Raw genomic sequence first — 18,739 nt, 5'->3', positions numbered from 1 at the left:
GCGCTGCACTGTCAGAGGGGCAGTACTGAGGGAGTGCTGCAATGTCAAAGGGGCCGTACTGAGGGAGTGCTGCACTGTCGGAGGGGCAGTGCTGAGGGAGTGCTGCACTGTCGGAGGGGCAGTACTGAGGGAGTGCTGCACTGTCAGAGGGGCTGTAGTGAGGGCGTGCCGCACTGTCGGAGGGACAGTACTGAGGAAGTGCCGCACTGTCGGAGGGACAGCGCTGAGGGTGAGCTGCACTGTCGGAGGGGCAGTACTGAGGGAGCACCACACTGTCGGAGGGGCCGTACTGAGGGAGCGCCGTACTGTCGGAGGTGTCGTCTTTCAGATGAGACATTAAACCGAGGTCCTGTCTGCTCTCTCAGATGGATGTAAAAGATCCCATTACACTATTTCGAAGAAGAGCAGTGGAGTTATCCCCAGTGTCCCTCAATCAACATCACTTAAAAACAGATTATCTGGTCATTATCACACTGCTGTTTGGGAGCTTGCTGTGCGCAAATTGGCTGATGCACATTACAACAGTGACTACACTTCAAAAAGTAAATCATTGGCATAAAGCGCTTTGAGACATCCGGTAGTCGTGAAAGGTGCTATAGAATTGCAAGTCTTTCTTTCTTTCAGGTCAGGCACCACACAGATCAGAGGGCGAAGAAAGCTCCCTTTAACTGATAGTTGATAACTGTGTTGTTATCAACGGACCCCAGTTGAAGTGTGGATGTTGTTGAAGGGCAGGAGTGAGCTTTGCTGTGATAACCCTAGGATTCAAATGCAGATACTCACTAACTAGCTTCATACATGAAAATGACTATTTGGGTGAGGTACTAGAAGGTGAAACCCCAAAGAGTTAGTGACTTCAGAAGAGGGAAAATGTACACCTAAAAAATCTTGGATGATTATAAAATAAATTAAAATATCTTTACGTATCTGACCCAAATGGGGAGGCAAGATGCAAGCTCAGAGGGTTGGAGCACTTTGTGTGGAAATTGCTATCAGGTTTGCAGTAACCCAGATTTTATTGTTTGTTCTGGCTCTCTGACAATCTAATGGAGGGAGTTTTTTCCTTGACATTAGCACATTACAAGGTGTACTGTTTCTTATCAATCTGAATAACTCTCTCACTTTTAAAAACACACAATTTCTTAAACAAATAATTGTTATAAATTGCCTCTCTTATCTGGATAACCCTCGTAGAAACATCCTTGCCAAAAAAATTGAGGGAATCATTTCTAGTTCTCAAAATCTCTCTGAATTTTTTATTTGTTGCCCTCCCCACCCTCAGGTGAATTCTGTGCACCATGTTGAATGGTGTTTGTGATGTGGAACAGAACTGGGAACTCAGTATAGGCAGCAAGCACTCCCAGGTCACAAACAGCACGAGTGTAGAACTTGTGGCACATACAGGCCCAGAGGCCCAGAGCCTAGGCCCAGAGACCCAGAGGCCCAGAGGCCAGAGCCCAGGCCCAGAGACCCAGAGAGCCAGAGTCTCAGAGCCCAGAGGCCCAGAGCCTCAGAGCCCAGGCCCAGAGCCCAGGCCCAGAGCCCAGAGGCCAGAGGCCCAGAGAGCCTGAGACCCAGAGCCCCGGCCCAGAGGCCAGAGCCCAGGCCCAGAGACCCAGAGAGCCAGAGTTTCAGAGCCCAGAGGCCCAGAGAGCCTGAGACCCAGAGCCCCGGCCCAGAGGCCAGAGCCCAGGCCCAGAGACCCAGAGAGCCAGAGTTTCAGAGCCCAGAGGCCCAGAGCCTCAGAGCCCAGGCCCAGAGCCCAGAGGCCAGAGGCCCAGAGACCCAGAGACCCAGAGCCCCGGCCCAGAGCCCAGAGGCCCAGAGGTCCAGGCCCAGAGAGCCAGAGACCCAGAGCCCAGAGACCCAGAAGTCCAGACCCAGAGGTCCAGACGTCCAGACCCAGAGGCCCAGAGGTCCACAGGTCCAGAGTCCAGAGGCCCAGAGACCCAGGGCCCAGGCTCAGAGACCCAGAGCCCAGAGACCCAGAAGACCAGAGCCCTGAGGCCCAGAGACACAGAGGGCCAGAGCCCAGGCGACCAGAGCCCAGGCCCAGAGGTCCACAGCCCAGAGACCCAGAGACCCAGAGCCCAGGCCTAGAGCCCAGAGGTCCACAAGTCCAGAGGCCCAAAGGCCCAGACCCAGAGGTCCACAGTCCAGAGACCCAGAGGCCCAAAGGCCCACAGCTATTGCTACCCCATTAGTGCTATTGCTTCCGAGGTGGTTAAGTACTAAAGCAGAACATCTGTTAATGTCTGCAACTTGTGATATAGGCGGGTTAATGGGAACATTCAAGCATCCCCCAAGGCTGCATGATACACACCTATGGAGTTCATGAAAGAAAATGTTGGCTACTCTTGAGGTACAGTGCTGTTTAAATGTGGAAATGTTTAAAGGTCCTCTACCGTTCCCAAACAATGTACCTCTAATGCACCAGTGTGACGATTCTCTTCTTCCCATATAGAAACATAGAAACAAAGAAAATAGGTGCAGGAGTAGGCCATTCAGCTCTTCGAGCCTGCACCACCATTCAATATGATCATAGTTGAACATGCCACTATATCCTGTAGTTCCTCTGTCATGATGACCCATTTGGTGCCAATCAATGATAGCTGTGTGGCACTAGGAACTGGACTGAGACTGCCCAAACCCAGGGCCAGGAGACAATGAGATTTTCACCGAATGAGCCCAGAATTCAACGTTGGGGCCAAAAATCGGTACCGTCCTCTTTGCGGGGGGTGGGGGTACCATTGTGAGGTGGGACTTCCCCGGCACAGAGGTCACCCCCCCCCCGGCACAGAGACCCGTCCCCCCCGGCAATGTCACGCGCACTCCACTTCCTGTCGGGGACGGGGATGGGACGTTTACCGCGAGAATTTCCCAGCGCTACCACAGGGCCCCTTCCCTTTCCCTTAAAAGGGACAGGCCCGCTGCCGACTCAGCATCGGGGAGAAGGGGGCCACCATTTCACCACCGGGGAGCGGGGTTGCTGTAGCAACAGCCCGGCACAGAAGCGGATTGCCAGGCCGCAACATCGCGGCACACGCCCCGTGAATTGGAAAAGGTAAGTCGGCCATTTTCTTTTTCTTAAAGTGCACGCCGCACCACCCGAGATAATTTTCGCTGGTGCAGCGTCCCGGTGCGATACCAGGAGCGGGGCGTTACCCGTTTGCGCCTCCACTAACGCCCGCGGGAGGCAGTAGCGGTCCTGCGCCCCAGGCGAGAAGTCGTTTGCGGTAACGGGAGGTGCAAACAACGCGAATTTCTCATCGGTTTCTGCAAGAACGTTGTTGGATCAATAGGTACGGTGAAAGCGGCCACAAGAGAGGAATCAATACCACGGATGCTGGCACAAAGCTTCAATCATTTTCTCTGCCAATTTGTCTTCAACCATTTTTGAAGATGTGATTCTAGAGTTTATCTGGCGAAGTTTCAAAACCACAATTACAGGGTAAGTAGCAGATTCCGTGGGCAGCACCCCTTCCCCCAGTTGGCCTCATGTTTATCGGGCTGGGTGGTGTAGCGGTTTGACATTGGTCCTTCAACTATTTTAGTTGTGCACTTTAAACTAATGCCCCCTGAAAGGAGGGTCACACTCCAAAATAAATTTTTTCCAGTGCCCCTTTTTTTGGCGGGAGGTGGGGGGGGTTTAGACCACTAAGAACAGAAATTATACAAGTGCACCCTGGCCAAAAGGGGGAGGGGGGGCACTGAAACCGGCAAATTAAATAAATTAAACTTTAAACTTAAATGATCAAATTAAAATTTGGTTGCCGGGGGTGATGATGCGCTCCAGTCCCTCCGACGCCCTCCTCTCGCGGAAGGCCGCGAGCGTACCGGTAACCGGGACACTGCGTGCTCCACCTCCAGGGACACCCTGGCCCGGATGTAACCGCGGAAGAGAGGCAGGCAGTCGGGCTGAACGACCCCCTCGACTGCCCGCTGCCTGGACCGGCTGATGGCCCCTTTGAACATTGGTCCTTCATGTCTGGAAGTCGGGTTCAGAGTAGTCCACACAGGTGGTATTAAAGTCTCTTCTGCCCGCTGCCTATAAGAAAAGGAGCGGCGAGCAGCAGCCCGGGAGCAGCGTGGAGGCATGCCACTACAAAGTAAGGAGCGAGCTGGTTCAGGTGGGCAATGGCAGCGAAGAGTGATGTCATCAAGGTCCAGGTCGGTGATTGGAGCGTGGGCAGGTACAGCAGGAGCGGCGAGGTCAGGGCGAAGGAGCGGCGAGAGAATGTAAAGGGATGTGATCGAGGCCTTTATTTGGGGCCAGGGGCCCAGAGGCACAGAGGCAGCATGGGCCCAGCCTACACTGCGATATGTGTGCGCACTGGGTCCGTGCAGCAGAGCTGGTCTCCAGTCGTCCTGGTTAACCCTTGCCACTGGACCAAGACCTCGCTCTGTCAAGCCCGTGTGGTGGCTGGTGTGCAACGGCCACCACAAGTTAAAAAAATCCACGCACAGGCATCTTCCACCCTTCAGGATGTAGTTCGGGTTCTTCATTCGAAACACCTGTGCACTCACCCTTTTTTTGGCATGGAAGCAAGTCATCCTCGATACGAGGGACCGCCTATGATGATGATGTTAAGAAAACTACCTGAAATATGTCTGGTATAGCCTCAATCTAGAAACATAGAAACATAGAAAATAGGTGCAGGAGTAGGCCATTCGGCCCTTCGAGTCTGCACCGCCCTTCAATATGTTCATGGCTGATCATTCACCTCAGTACCCCTTTCCTGCTTTCTCTCCATAACCCTTGATCCCTTTAGCCGTAAGGGTCACATCTAACTCTCTTTTGAATATATCTAACGAACTGGCCTCAACAACTTTCTGTGGTAGAGAATTCCACAGGTTCACAATTCTCTGAGTTCCGAGTGAGCTCAAAGCTGACGTCAACACAAACTGACATTAACTGGCAATAGGAAGACGAGAAGCCAGAGATTAATGACACCCTCTGATGCATTGAAATTAAGGCATGTTGGGGCAGTATGGACGGAACTTTTCCTGATACTGAGTGGGCGCAATTGATGGACGATGTAGTGGGAGTTTTATCCTTCACCTAAGCGTGTGTAGAACTGGATGTCAGAGTGGTTAAACTTGCTAGTGAGCGCAAAACCTGGGAAAATCTTCCTACATTGATACTCTCACTTGATGAGCCCAATATTTATGAACCACCAATTTACAAACATGCACATACAGTGGGTACGGAGGTAACAGTGGGATAGTTTTCCATTTCCAACACTAGCTACCCTATGGCCTCTCAGAGTGAGGAATTTTAACTCTCTCAGCTCGGTGGGAAAGCAGATAAAATGGAGCGGTTCCATTTTCTGCTCTATTCATTTAAATTGATGGCACAGAAAGAGACCGTTCAGCCCATTGTGTCCGCGCCAGCCGAAAAAGAGCTATCCAGCCTAATCCTTCTTTCTAGCTCTTGGTCCATAGCCTTGTAGGTTACGGCATTTAAAGTGCACATCCAGGTATGTTTTAAATGTGATGAGGGTTTCTGCCTCTACCACGCTTTCAGGTAGTGAGTTCCAGACCCCACCACCCTCTGTGTGAAAAACGTTCTCCTCATCTCCCCTCTAAACCTCCTTCCAATTACTTTAAATCTATACCCCCTGATTAGCGACCCCCCTGCTAAGAGAAATAGGTCCTTCCTCTCCACTCTATCCAGGCCCCTCATAATTTTATACACGTCAATTAAGTCTCCCCTCCTCTGCTCCAAAGAAAACAAACCCAGCCTATCCAATCTTTCCTCATAGCTAAAGTTCTCCAGTCCAGGCAACATCTTCGTAAATCTCCTCTGTCCCCTCTCTAGTGCAATCACATCTTTCCTGTAATGTTGTGACCAGAACTGTACGCAGTACTCTAGCTATGGCTTAACTAGTGTTTTATACAGTATCTTACCAATTAATGTGTAATCCCTTGCCTTGTTAGCCCTCCCCAAATACATTACCTCACACTTCTCCGGATTGAATTCCATTTGCCACTGTTCTGCCCACCTGACCAGTCCATTGATATCTTCCTGCAGTCCACAGCTTTCTTCTTCATTGTCAACCACACGGCCAATTTTTGTAACGTCTGCAAACTTCTCAATCATGCCTCCTACATTAAAGTCTAAGGGGTGGAAATTCGTTACCGCCCATTTTGAGGCGTTAATCCAGGCGGAGCGGTAACTAAAGCGCCGTGAAAAAGTTTGCACCTCCCATCGAGAAATTTGTTGGAATCGGGCCAAGAGTTGACGGGCGCTAAATCAGCCGTTACACACCTGACCTGGGGAGGGCACTAACGGAAATCCTCGCGGCTAAATTCTGGAATCTATTGAACATGCTCCGAAGTCAGATTTGAAATCCCGCTGTCGGACTAGTAATGCACCCATTAAAGTTTTCAATATCAGTTGTTTGCAAGCTGCAACGGTCGGTCTGTCTGCCGCTGAAAACTGGGAGGCTCACCTCACGCACCGTGCTGTGTGTAAACGTTGCACTGACTGTGACCTCCTGAGGGAAGCGTTTCCTCATCCCTTTAAGTAGCCGCCAGTTAACGACTGTGGAAGGCTGCACCCACTGTGTTTTCAGGCATGATTAGTGGCGGGCGCTAAATGAGGCGGCCGCACCGAATTTAGCGAGCGGGGCGCTAACGCGATCATTGCACCCGACTGACGTCAGGATCGGACTGTTAGTCAGCAGCCAGGTGCCAGCATTTCACGCCCCCAGTTAGCCCTCAACTGAATTTTCCGGTGGGGTGCTAAAAGTTGCACGTCTGGTTGCTAAGCTATTACACATGCTGTAACGTCCCTTCTGGCCGCTAACTGAGGTGCTAGACACCAAATTTCCACCCCTAAATCATTGAGGTACAGCACAAAAAGCAAGGGACGTGGTACGGAGCCCTGCGGAACCCCACTGGACACAGCCTTACAACCACAAAAACCCCTGTGGACCATTACCCTTTGCTCCCCACCAATGAACCAATTTTGGATCCAACTTGCCACTCTCCCTCGGATCCAATGGGCTTTTACTTTCGTGACCAGTCGGCCATGTGGGACCTTGTCAAAAGCTTTGCTAAAATCCATGTAGACGACATCATATGCGCTGCCCTCATCGACCCTCCTCGTTATCTGCTCAAAAAATTCAATCGTTAGTCAGATACGACCTTCCCTTAACAAATCTTTGCTGACTGCCCTTGATTAATCTGTGCCTTTCTAAATGATGATTTATATTGTCCCTCAATACTTTTTCTAATAATTTTCCCACCACCAAGGTTAGGCTGACTGGCCTGTAATTACTCAGTTTATCCCTGTCTCCCTTTTTAATCAACAGTACCACATTAGCAGTCCTCCAGTCCTCTGGCACCACACCTGTAGCCAGAGAGGACTGGAAAATGATGGTCAGAGCCTCTGCTATTTCCTCCCTTGCTTCTCTTAACAGCCTGGGATACATTTCACCCGGGCCTGGGTATTTATCTACTTTCAAAGATGTTAAACTCCTTAATACTTCCCCTCTCCCTATATTTATTTCATCCAATATTTCACAATCCTCCTCCCTGAATACAATGTCTGCATCATCCCTCTCTTTTGTGAAGACAGACACAAAGTATGCATTAAGAACCATACCCACGTCTTCCGCCTCAACACACAGATTACCTTTTTGGTCTCTAATAGGCCCCACTCTTTCTTTAGTTATCCTCTTGTTCTTTATGGATTTATAAAAGATCTTTGGGTTTTCGTTGCCAATATTTTAACATGCCTTCTCTTTGCATTCCTGATTTCCTTTTTAATTTCACCCCTGCACTTTCTGTAGCCCTCTAGGCTTTCTGCAGTAGTTAGCTCTTGGTATCTAACATAAGCTTCCCTTTTTTTGCCTTATCTGACCCTGTATGCCCCTTATTCTGGCCGATTTCCCATTTTAACGGCTGTGGGTTCAGTGGCAAATGAGGCTCCCACTGATCTTTGGCAAAGCCACATTAATAAATGCAAATCAGGGTCCTCGATGTCCGTAGGTTGGACCCCAGTGTTACTTTGACTGGCTCCTGAGTAGGGCATTTGCTGCAGCAGCCCAACCAGATAAAGTTGTCGGGACCCCAGTGAGGCTCTCTAAGGTAAGTTAAAAAACTTTTAGTGGGGATGAGGGCGAGCAGGTGTGCTGCTCCAGGCCCCAGAAGGTAAGTCCAATCCTCCTCTCCCTTCCAGTCCCTTGTCCCTCGTAACATCCGTCTCCTGGATTTATTGTTACAAGGAGACTCCCAAAGCAAACGTTACAACGAGACTCCCAAAGCAAGCGCTCTACTCGGAACTCCTTCACGGCAAACGAGCCAAAGGTGGGCAGAGGAAACATTACAGGGACACCCTCAAAGGCTCCCTGATAAAGTGCAACATCCCCACCGGCACCTGGGAGTCCCTGGCCAAAGACCACCCTAAGTGGAGGAAGTGCATCCGGGAGGGCGCTGGGCACCTCGAGTCTCGTCGCCGAGAGCATGCAGAAACCAAGCGCAGGCAGCGGAAGGAGCGTGCGGCAAACCAGTCCCACCCTCCCTTTCCCCCAATGACTATCTGTCCCACCTGTGACAGGGACTGTGGTTCTCGTATTGGACTATTCAGCCACCTAAGGACTCATTTTTAGAGTGGAAGCAAGTCTTCCTCGATTATGAGGGACTGCCTATGATGATGATGATGATGTCAGTCTTCTCTGGTCATTGAGCCGTCTCTGTGCCACCCGACCTACGTCCCCCTCCTCCAAATCCTCCCCTCCCCGCCCCCGCCCTCCGCTAGCCAGTTGCTGTTTCTCCACCAGAAAGGTCAGCATTCAAATGAGACCCGGCTGTTAAAATCTGCTGGGCCTCAGACGAAAACTCCCGTGCAGGATTGCTGGCCTTTCCACTCTGCTTCCCACCGAGTCTTAAACTCGGCCCGAGAGTCTACGTTTATGCTGAGCAAGGGAACAATTTCATGCTGTGGGCCTATATTCCACTGAATCACCAAGTTTCCCGACAGCAATACTCTGTGGCATGTACGTTAGCTCCAGTCCAGGCTCCATTATCTTACCACCACCCCGAGGAGCTGTGCCTACTCCACCAAAGCTGCACTTTCCGCGGGTGACCCTGCCTGAAAACCACAGGTTGCCGCTTGGATTTCCCTCTCCAGGTTACAGCTCGTACCCTCCTCTGAAGCTGCAGTCGTTTCCGTGCTACTATTAACTGAGCACCTCGAGTCTCGTCGCCGAGAGCATGCAGAAACTAAGCGCAGGCAGCGGAAAGAGCGTGCGGCAAACCAGTCCCACCCTCCCTTACCCTCAACGACTATCTGTCCCACCTGTGACAGAGACTGTGGCTCTCGTATTGGACTGTTCAGCCACCTAACGACTCACTTCAGGAGTGGAAGCAAGTCTTCCTCGATTCCGAGGGACTGTCTATGATGATGACTATTAGACAGGTTAATGCAGGAAGAATGTTCCCAATGTTGGGGAAGTCCAGAACCAGGGGTCACAGTCTAAGGATAAGGGGTAAGCCATTTAGGACCGAGATGAGGAGAAACTTCTTCACCCAGAGAGTGGTGAACCTGTGGAATTCTCTACCACAGAAAGTAGTTGAGGCCAATTCACTAAATATATTCAAAAAGGAGTTAGATGTAGTCCTTACTACTCGGGGGATCAAGGGGTATGGCGAGAAAGCAGGAAGGGGGTACTGAAGTTGCATGTTCAGCCATGAACTCATTGAATGGCGGTGCAGGCTCGAAGGGCCGAATGGCCTACTCCTGCACCTATTTTCTAGGTTTCTATGTTTCTATTCTCCGACAGAACTAAAATTGGGACCTCACTGGCAATGGGTGAGATTTTGGGGGAGAAATTTCCCCGGATTGGGTTTGGGGCACAGAATTTGATTTATCTGATTTTATTAATCGCCCAGCGGTGTGTGGACACACGAGCTCCAAAGGTGGGCTCTTTATCTGAAAACAAAAGGTGCAGGGGCTCTCTGGGCAGGGTGGAGGTGGGAGCATGGCGTGGTGAGCCGGTGCCGTGCAAACTGGGTCAGCGCGACGCAGGCGTGCCGAGTCGCGCTGACGCATCGCAACGCCCCCTCCCCCTCTCTTAAAGGGGAGAGATGCTGCGAAGCCGAGGACCAGCTCCATGCCATAACCCACTGGCCCAGCGGGGGGCCCGAGAGGGGGGTTGCCGGTCTGCCCATTGCCAGCCCGGCCGAACCAATGGCCGCCATTGTCGGGCTGACTCCAGAATCGGCCGAACATTAAATTAAGATGCCGGCCACGGAGCTAGGCCCTCCCCTTTAAGGGAGGCTGCAGTGCGCCCCGTGAAGCTGTTGCTGGCATCACCTGACGCCTGCGGGGCAATTTTGCCCACGGGGCACAAAGGGGTCAGCGCGGGGCCAATAATGGGTTGGCGCGCACGGCAATGACATCGTCACCGTGTGCACCGCTGTCCAGAGCGCCAAGGACGAGGCGTGGCACAAAGCCGTTTATGCCCATGGTATCCTGGGGCAATTGTGGCCATGCCACTTCCACCGCCTGCCCCTGGGAGCAAACCACTTATCGCCCTGTTAGCGCCGGCCAGCGGCACTGATGAGGGACAATTTCAGCCCCTTTGTTTTTATCATTATCATCATCACAGGCAGTCCCTCGGAATCGAGGAAGACTTGCTTCCACGCCAAAAATGAGTCCTTAGGTGGCTGAACAGTCCAATATGAGAACCACAGTCCCTGTCACAGGTGGGACAGATAGTCGTTGAGGGAAAGGGTGGGTGGGACTGGTTTGCCGCACGCTCTTTCCGCTGCCTGCGCTTGGTTTCTGCATGCTCTCGGTGATGAGACTCGAGGTGCTCAGCGTCCTCCCGGATGTACTTCCTCCACTTAGGGCGGTCTTTGGCCAGGGACTCCCAGGTGTCAGTGGGGATGTTGCACTTTATCAGGGAGGCTTTGAGGGTGTCCTTGTAACGTTTCCTCTGCCCACCTTTGGCTCGTTTGGCGTGAAGGAGTTCCGAGTAGAGCGCTTGCTTTGGGAGTCTCGTGTCTGGCGTGTGGACAATGTGGCCTGCCCAGCGGAGCTGATCAAGTGTTTTTATCACCTGGGCATTAACTGCAGAGAGGGAAATCCTTCAGGGAGCACCTCACATCCATAACAGAAGCTATTTGATTTTTCTTTCATTTAAATGAATGGGCCTTTGGCAAGTTGTGTAAAGGGCATGCGATCTTCCCAGCAAGAGTTCCCTCTCTGTATTGTGCTCAGGCAGTGTTTAACACCCTGACCATAAAGACAAAATCTCCCTCAGGATCTCTGCATTCGGTTACAAATCTTGACTGGAGAGTCAGCGGGACACAGTTGGAGCATTATCACAAGATATTGTTATAAACATGTTCGAGGGAGGACCTGCAGCCCACTTGAGTTCATCCTTTTGGGTCCCCCATCATGACATCCAACTGTTTGTTTTAATAATTCCAAAGTTTTCCCCCACTGCTCTACCCAGAAGAAAAGAGTGTTTGAAGACCCAGCCCTCAAATCTGCCACCAAGCTCATGGTCTACAGGGTTGTAGTAATACCCGTCCTCCTGTATGGCTCAGAGACATGGACCATGTACAGTAGACACCACAAGTCGCTGGAGAAATACCACCAACGATGTCTCCGAAAGATCCTACAAATCCCCTGGGAGGACAGACACACCAACATTAGCGTCCTCGGCCAGGCCAACATCCCCAGCATTGAACCACTGACCACACTTGATCAGCTCTGCTGGGCAGGCCACATTGTCCGCATGCCAGACACAAGACTCCCAAAGCAAGCGCTCTACTCGGAACTCCTTCACGGCAAATGAGCCAAAGGTGGGCAGAGGAAACGTTTCAAGGACACCCTCAAAGCCTCCCTGATAAAGTGCAACATCCCCACTGACACCTGGGAGTCCCTGGCCAAAGACCGCCCTAAGTGAAGGAAGTGCATCTGGGAGGGCGCTGAGCACCTCGAGTCTCATCGCCGAGAGCATGCAGAAATCAAGCGCAGGCAGCGGAAAGAGCGTGCGGCAAACCAGTCCCACCCACCCCTTCCCTCAACGACCATCCATCCCACCTGTGACAGGGACTGTGGTTCTTGTATTAGGCTGTTCAGCCACCTAAGGACTCATTTTGAGAGTGGAAGCAAGTCTTCCTCGATTCTGAGGGACTGCCTATGATGATGGTGGGATGGCTGGAGTATTGTGTACAGTTTTGGTTTCCTAACTTGAGGAAGGACATTCTTGCTATTGAGGGAGTGCAGCAAGGGTTCACCAGACTGATTCCCGGGATGGCGGGACTGACATATCAAGAAAGACTGGATCAACTGGGCTTGTATTCACTGGAGTTCAGAAGAATGAGAGGGGATCTCATAGAAACGTTTAAAATTCTGACGGGTTTAGACAGGTTAGATGCAGGAAGAATGTTCCCAATGTTGGGGAAGTCCAGAACCAGGGGTCACAGTCTAAGGATAAGGGGTAAGCCATTTAGGACCGAAATGAGGAGAAACTTCTGTGGATAAATGTGAGGTTATCCACTTTGGTGGCAAAAACACGAAGGCAGAATATTATCTGAATGGCGGCAGATTAGTAAAAGGGGAGGTGCAACGAGACCTGAGTGTCATGGTACATCAGTCATTGAAAGTTGGCATGCAGGTACAGCAGGCGGTGAAGAAGGCAAATGGTATGTTGGCCTTCATAGCTAGGGGATTTGAGTATAGGAGCAGGGAGGTCTTACTACAGTTGTATAGGGCCTTGGTGAGGCCTCACCTGGAATATTGTGTTGAGTTTTGGTCTCCTAATCTGAGGAAGGACGTTCTTGCTGTTGAGGGAGTGCAGCGAAGGTTCACCAGACTGATTCCCGGGATGGCAGGACTGACATATGAGGAGAGACTGGATCGACTGGGCCTGTATTCACTGGAGTTTGGAAGGATGAGAGGGGATTTCATACAAACATATAAAATTCTGACGGGTCTGGACAGGTTAGATGCAGGAAGAATGTTCCCGATATTGGGGAAGTCCAGAACCAGGGGACATAGTCTAAGGATTTCTCCCTCAACCAAGAACAGACTTGACAGGGTGGATGAGGAGAAACTTCTTCACTCAGTGAGTTGTTAACCTGTGGAATTCTCTACCGCTGAGATTTGTTGATGCCAGTTCATTGAATATATTCAAGAGGGAGTTAGATATGGCTCTTATGGTTAAAGGGATCAAGGGGTATGGAGAGAAAGCAGGAAAGGGCTACTGAGGGAATGATTAGCCATGATGTTATTGAGGTGCAGGCTCGAAGGGCCGAATGGCCTACTCCTGCACCTATTTTCTATGTTTCTATGTTTCTATTTTGTCTACTTCATCGGTTGCTGCTCCACAGTGACATCTAAGAGTCGGCAGGTTCTGGGCTCAAGCTCGAATCAAAGGCTTGAACATGTCAGTTGGTTCTCCAGTGCAGTCCTGAGGGAGTGCTGCATTGTCAGAGGGCTCACCCTGCAGATGAGATGTCAAACTGAGGCCCTGGCTGCCTGTTCCATTGCTTCAGGTAGATGTTAAAGATCACACGGCAACATTGGAAGAAAAGGATGGAGATTTTCTTACCAACATTTCTCCCTCAACCAAGAACAGACTTGACAGGGTGGATGCAGAGAGGATGTTTCCACTGATGGGGGAGACTAGAACTAGAGGGCATGATCTTAGAATAAGGGGTCGCCCATTTAAAACTGAGATGAGGAGGAATTTCTTCTCTCAGAGGGTTGTAAGTCTGTGGAATTCGTTGCCTCAGAGAGCTGTGGAAGCCGGGACATTGAATAAATTTAAGACAGAAATAGACAGTTTCTTAACCGATAAGGGGATAAGGGGTTACGGGGAGCGGGCGGGGAAGTGGAGCTGAGTCCATGATTGGATCAGCTATGATCTTATTGAATGGCGGAGCAGGCTCGAGGGGCTGAATGGCCTACTCCTGCTCCTATTTCTTATGTTCTTATGTTCTAACAGATTAACTGATCATCCATCTAATGTTTAGTTGTGGGATCTTGCTGATTACAAAATGGCTGCCGTCTTCATTGACATAACAACTGTCACTGCGCCTCGAACTATCTCATTCTACATGATGCGCTTTGGAACGATTCTGACAGGTACGATAACGCACACTATAAATGCAAGTCTTCATTTTCCAATATCTGTGCTCTCATTCAAACATTCTTGAAATTTAAAATCCATCAGAAAAAATGCGCTCCCTGACCAAACGCTAATCCTAGAGGTATCGCCACGTTGCGCGTTGGAACGTGAATGATAAAGTATGCTCCGTTTTCCCTGCAACTTTCTGGCTCGGTGCTTGACCTCTCCCACTGCCCGGTCGCCCTCCCTTTGCGAGTGTCGTGGTTGATTCAGACTGCTGCCTTATCTGCACTGGAAGTTGGAAAGTACTTACTTATAACAATTTGACACAGAATGCAATAATGGGCTTACAGATGACTCACATTCCCCACAGATTAAAAAGTAAGCCTCTCTCCCCCCCCCCCCCCCCCTCCCCCACTCTCCAACATCGAAAAATAATTGCATTCTGCACAATTACAACAGCAAGCATGGCCCAGACTTACCCCACCGCTAAATACTAAACTACTTCCTCAAAAAATGATGTCCCACACAACAAGGCTGTGTGCTTTACTCACCGACAGGACCTTTCCCTGCACTGTCTGTGACCTGCTCGACACTTCCCTCTCTTGGTTCCTTTGTCCATTCCTAGTCTTTGACTTCCTTGTGCCTCATCTCTTGCTTTCTCTCTCTCTCTCTCCTCGCCCTCTCTTCTTTCCTTCTCACCCTCCGTTCTCTCTTTTCGCCTCACTTCTGCTTTCTCCCTCTTCCGCCTTCTGATTTCTCTCTTTCGTTCTCCTTCTTTTCCCCCTCGACGACTCGCGTCACCCTCCTCCCGCCAGAACTTAAACATCTGACAAGCACAGATAAATAGCGTTCCAACAACTTTGAGTTGGCAGAATCCCTGGCAAAAGCAGCACTCGATCAAAGGTTCAGGGTGTCACACAGCACAGCTCAGGCAGCACAAGGAGCCCCGGCAAAGCTCATTAAAGCAGTAAGAGTCAGTGAAAGGTACTTGCAACAAGCAGAAACTCTTATTCACCATCCAGAGTCTTCCCTTTAACTACTTTTCCTTTCCCCTTCGGTTCTCAGCACATCATCTCAAAGAGTTTCCACTCATCAGCGATCCTCTTCCCTACGGGCTCCCAGCGTCGCTGCTGCAGTTTTTCTCATTTGCGAGCATTGTTGACTGACTAATTTTAGCACGGCAAACCTTTCAGCGAAGTGGAGCTCCAAACAAAAGCTGAGAGCTTTGATAATATTTATAAATGGCTGTTTTCACTGATAAATCAGGCATGCGGTCACACCTTTATTCAGATAGCGGTTTGGTAGAGCCGAGGGCAAACCAATCCAAAGTAGGAAGAAATGGGGCTTACCATTCACCTGTTGAGGGGAGTACGGCTCGGATCCAGAATCAGGAGGAGATTCAGGTAAAGTACTGAAAAGACAAAAATGTTGCACAACTTTCAGTTAAAAAAAAAATTAAATGCTGTGACTTAACGTGTAGCCTAACTTAAAATGAGGATTACATTATTGAATACTTCAGCCTTTCTTGACCAATGGGCAGGTTGGAATCGCACTCCCAGGGGGTGAAATTTCCCTGCGCAATAACCATGTAGGGGCGGGACTTCCTGTGCCCGCCGCAGAAGTCCCGCTCCCCCGCCGGTGAATTCGGCATATCGCCCCACAATCCCATGCACTTCACTTCCTTTGGGGGTGGTTCCCGGGGCTGCTACTGGGCGGGCCACATTGTCCACATGCTGGACACGAGACTCCCAAAGCAAGCGCTCTACTCTGAACTCCTTCATGGCAAACGAGCCAAAGGTGGGCAGAGGAAACGTTACAGGGACACCCTCAAAGCCTCCCTGATAAAGTGCAACATCCCCACCGACACCTGGGAGTCCCTGGCCAAAGACCGCCCTAAGTGGAGGAAGTGCATCCGGGAGGGCGCTGAGCACCTCGAGTCTCGTCGCCGAGAGCATGCAGAAATCAAGCGCAGGCAGCGGAAGGAGCGTGCGGCAAACCAGTCCCACCCTCCCTTACCCTCAACGACTGTCTGTCCCACCTGTGACAAGGACTGTGGTTCCCGTATTGGACTGCTCAGCCACCTAAGGACTCATTTTAAGAGTGGAAGCAAGTCTTCCTCGATTCCGAGTGACTGCCTATGATGAGGTTCAAGGACCTTACCTGAACAGCAAGGGTGAGAATCATGTTTTGCTATCTCTGTTTTGCTGTATTAGACCTTGCAACAGCACCTCCTCCCCCTCACACTCCAAATACTACCCCTCCCCCACTCTCCCTGCTTCTCCTCCAATCACAAGCTGATGCTCATTCTAATCACACACTCGCCTGTTTTCCTCACAACTGGCACCAACCACAGTCTTCTTTCCGCTGGTTGCATCTCACTCCTCTACTGGCTGCTTCCACATTGCACACTGGAGACACACCTTATTGTACAGTTTTGGTTTCCATATTTACGAATGGATATACTTGCTTTGGAGCCAGTTCAGAGAAGGTTCACAAGGTTGATGCTGGAGATGAGGGGGTTGACTTATGAGGAAAGGTTGAGTAGGTTGGGCCTCTACTCATTGGAATTCAGAAGAATGAGAGGTGATCTTATCGAAACGTATAAGATTATGAGGGGGCTTGACAAGGTGGATGCAGAGAGAGTGTTTCCACTGATGGGGGAGACTAGAACTAGAGGGCATGATCTTAAAATAAGGGGCCGCCCATTTAAAACTGAGATGAGGAGAAATTTCTTCTCTCAGAGGGTTGTGGATCTGTAGAATTCACTGCCTCAGAGAGCTGTGGAAGCTGAAACATTGAATAAATTCAAGACAGAAATAGACAGAATCTGAACCGATAAGGGGATATGAGGTTATGGGGAGCGGGTGGGGAAGTGGACCTGAGTCCATGATCGGATCAGCCATGATCGTATTAAATGGCGGAGCAGGCTCGAGGGGCCGTATGGCCTACTCTTGCTTCTTATGTTCTTATGTTACCTGCTCCGAACTTGCTGCTCCTCCCTCTCAGCGCGCCTAATATAAGATGCTCCAAACATCTGCACAACCCCTTCACAAGAGCCACACACTAACTCACACCTACTCCTTGTGTAGGGCAAGCTAGCATACAACAGATAGGAGAGGACCTGAACCGAGGGAGGGCCGGCCTCCATTCAGTCCGCTCACCCAGATAAAGGAGGAAGTTCTTGTGGATCCCAATATGTCCTTACTATACAGTATAAATGCACACGCGGCCCATACTTGAGAGAAGGTCACTCAGTGACCAGTTCCTTTATTACCAAGACCTCAAGAGGCAGACAGTGGGTGGAGCTTCCTCTTTTATACCGCAAAGTCCAGGTTAGGAGTGTCTCCCACAAGATTGCCCCCTGTGGTTAGTGTTCTCAAGGTGTACAACTTAGGTCAGCTTATACATGGGTGACAATGATAGTTGAATACATGACATCACCTCCCCCCGAAAGTCTTATTGGGATCACAGGTTAAGTCTCTCTGGTGGTTTACGCTCCCTTGTAGAGCACCTGAGTTGGGGCTCCGGTTGTTGGGCACTGGCCTGAGTGTCTGCTGTCTGCGGTGCCTCAGGCCTGTTCGGACTGCCCACAGTGACTGGGCTCTCCTCCACTTGGTTCCGGTGTTCGGTCACCTGTGGTGGAGTAAACTCTACATTGCGTTCTTCCTCTGCTTCTTCTATGGGGTTGCTGAACCTCCTTTTAGTTTGATCCACGTGTTTGCGGCAGATTTGTCCATTGGTAAGTTTAACTACCAAAACCCTATTCCCCTCTTTGGCAATCACAGTGCCTGCAAGCCATTTGGGCCCTGCAGCGTAATTAAGGACAAAAACAGGGTCATTGACATCAATACATCGTGCCCTCGCATTCCTGTCATGGTAGTCACATTGTGACTGATGCCTGCTCTCAACAATTTCTTTCATAGTAGGGAGTGTAAGGGATAACCTGGTTTTGAGTGTCCTTTTCATTAGCAACTCTGTGGGTGGAACCCCTATGAGCGAGTGTGGTCGGGATCTATTGGCCAACAGGAGGCGTAATAAGCGGCTTTGTAGGGAACCCCCTTTGATTCTGAGCATCCCCTGTTTGATTATCTGCACTGCTCGTTCTGCCTGGCCGTTTGAGGCCGGCTTGAACAGTGCCGTTCTGACATGGTTGATTCCATTGCCTGCCACGAAGTCCTGGAATTCAGTGCTTGTGAAGCACAGGCCATTGTCACTGACCAAGACATCCGGTAGACCGTGGGCGGCGAACATTGCCCGTAGACTTTCTACCGTGGCAGAGGATGTGCTTGAATTTAAAATGGCACACTCAATCCATTTGGAGTAGGCGTCTACTACAACCAAAAACGTTTTTCCCATGAAAGGACCTGCGTAGTCCACATGGATGCGTGACCATGGCTTGGCGGGCCAGGACCAGGGGCTAAGGGGGGCTTCCCTGGGCGCGTTGCCCAGCTGAGCACACGTGTTGCACCTGTGAACACAAAGTTCCAGGTCTGCATCTATCCCTGGCCACCAAACGTGTGATCTGGCAATTGCCTTCATCATGACAATGCCCGGGTGCTCATTGTGAAGTTCTCTGATAAATACCTCTCTGCCCTTCTGGGGCATGACTACTCGGTTTCCCCACAGTAGGCAATCGGCCT

General features: G+C 50.6%; 1 protein-coding gene across 4 annotated transcripts in view; it reads right to left on the bottom strand.

The window, feature by feature from the left end:
- myrf (myelin regulatory factor) overlaps positions 1 to 18,739 on the bottom strand; it is a 371,110-nt gene that overhangs the window by 109,736 nt on the left and 242,635 nt on the right. For all 4 annotated transcript variants that reach the window (XM_070898666.1, XM_070898668.1, XM_070898667.1 and 1 more), the window contains exon 5: positions 15,449 to 15,510. In XM_070898666.1, the coding sequence (XP_070754767.1) occupies positions 15,449 to 15,510 (62 nt within the window). The remainder of the gene's footprint in view (positions 1 to 15,448; positions 15,511 to 18,739) is intronic.

This window comes from Pristiophorus japonicus, chromosome 14, assembly GCF_044704955.1.
Source record: "Pristiophorus japonicus isolate sPriJap1 chromosome 14, sPriJap1.hap1, whole genome shotgun sequence".
NCBI lineage: Eukaryota > Metazoa > Chordata > Chondrichthyes > Pristiophoridae > Pristiophorus > Pristiophorus japonicus.
The sequence above is the reverse complement of the archived record's forward strand: the minus strand, read 5'-3'. Positions and strand labels throughout refer to the sequence as shown.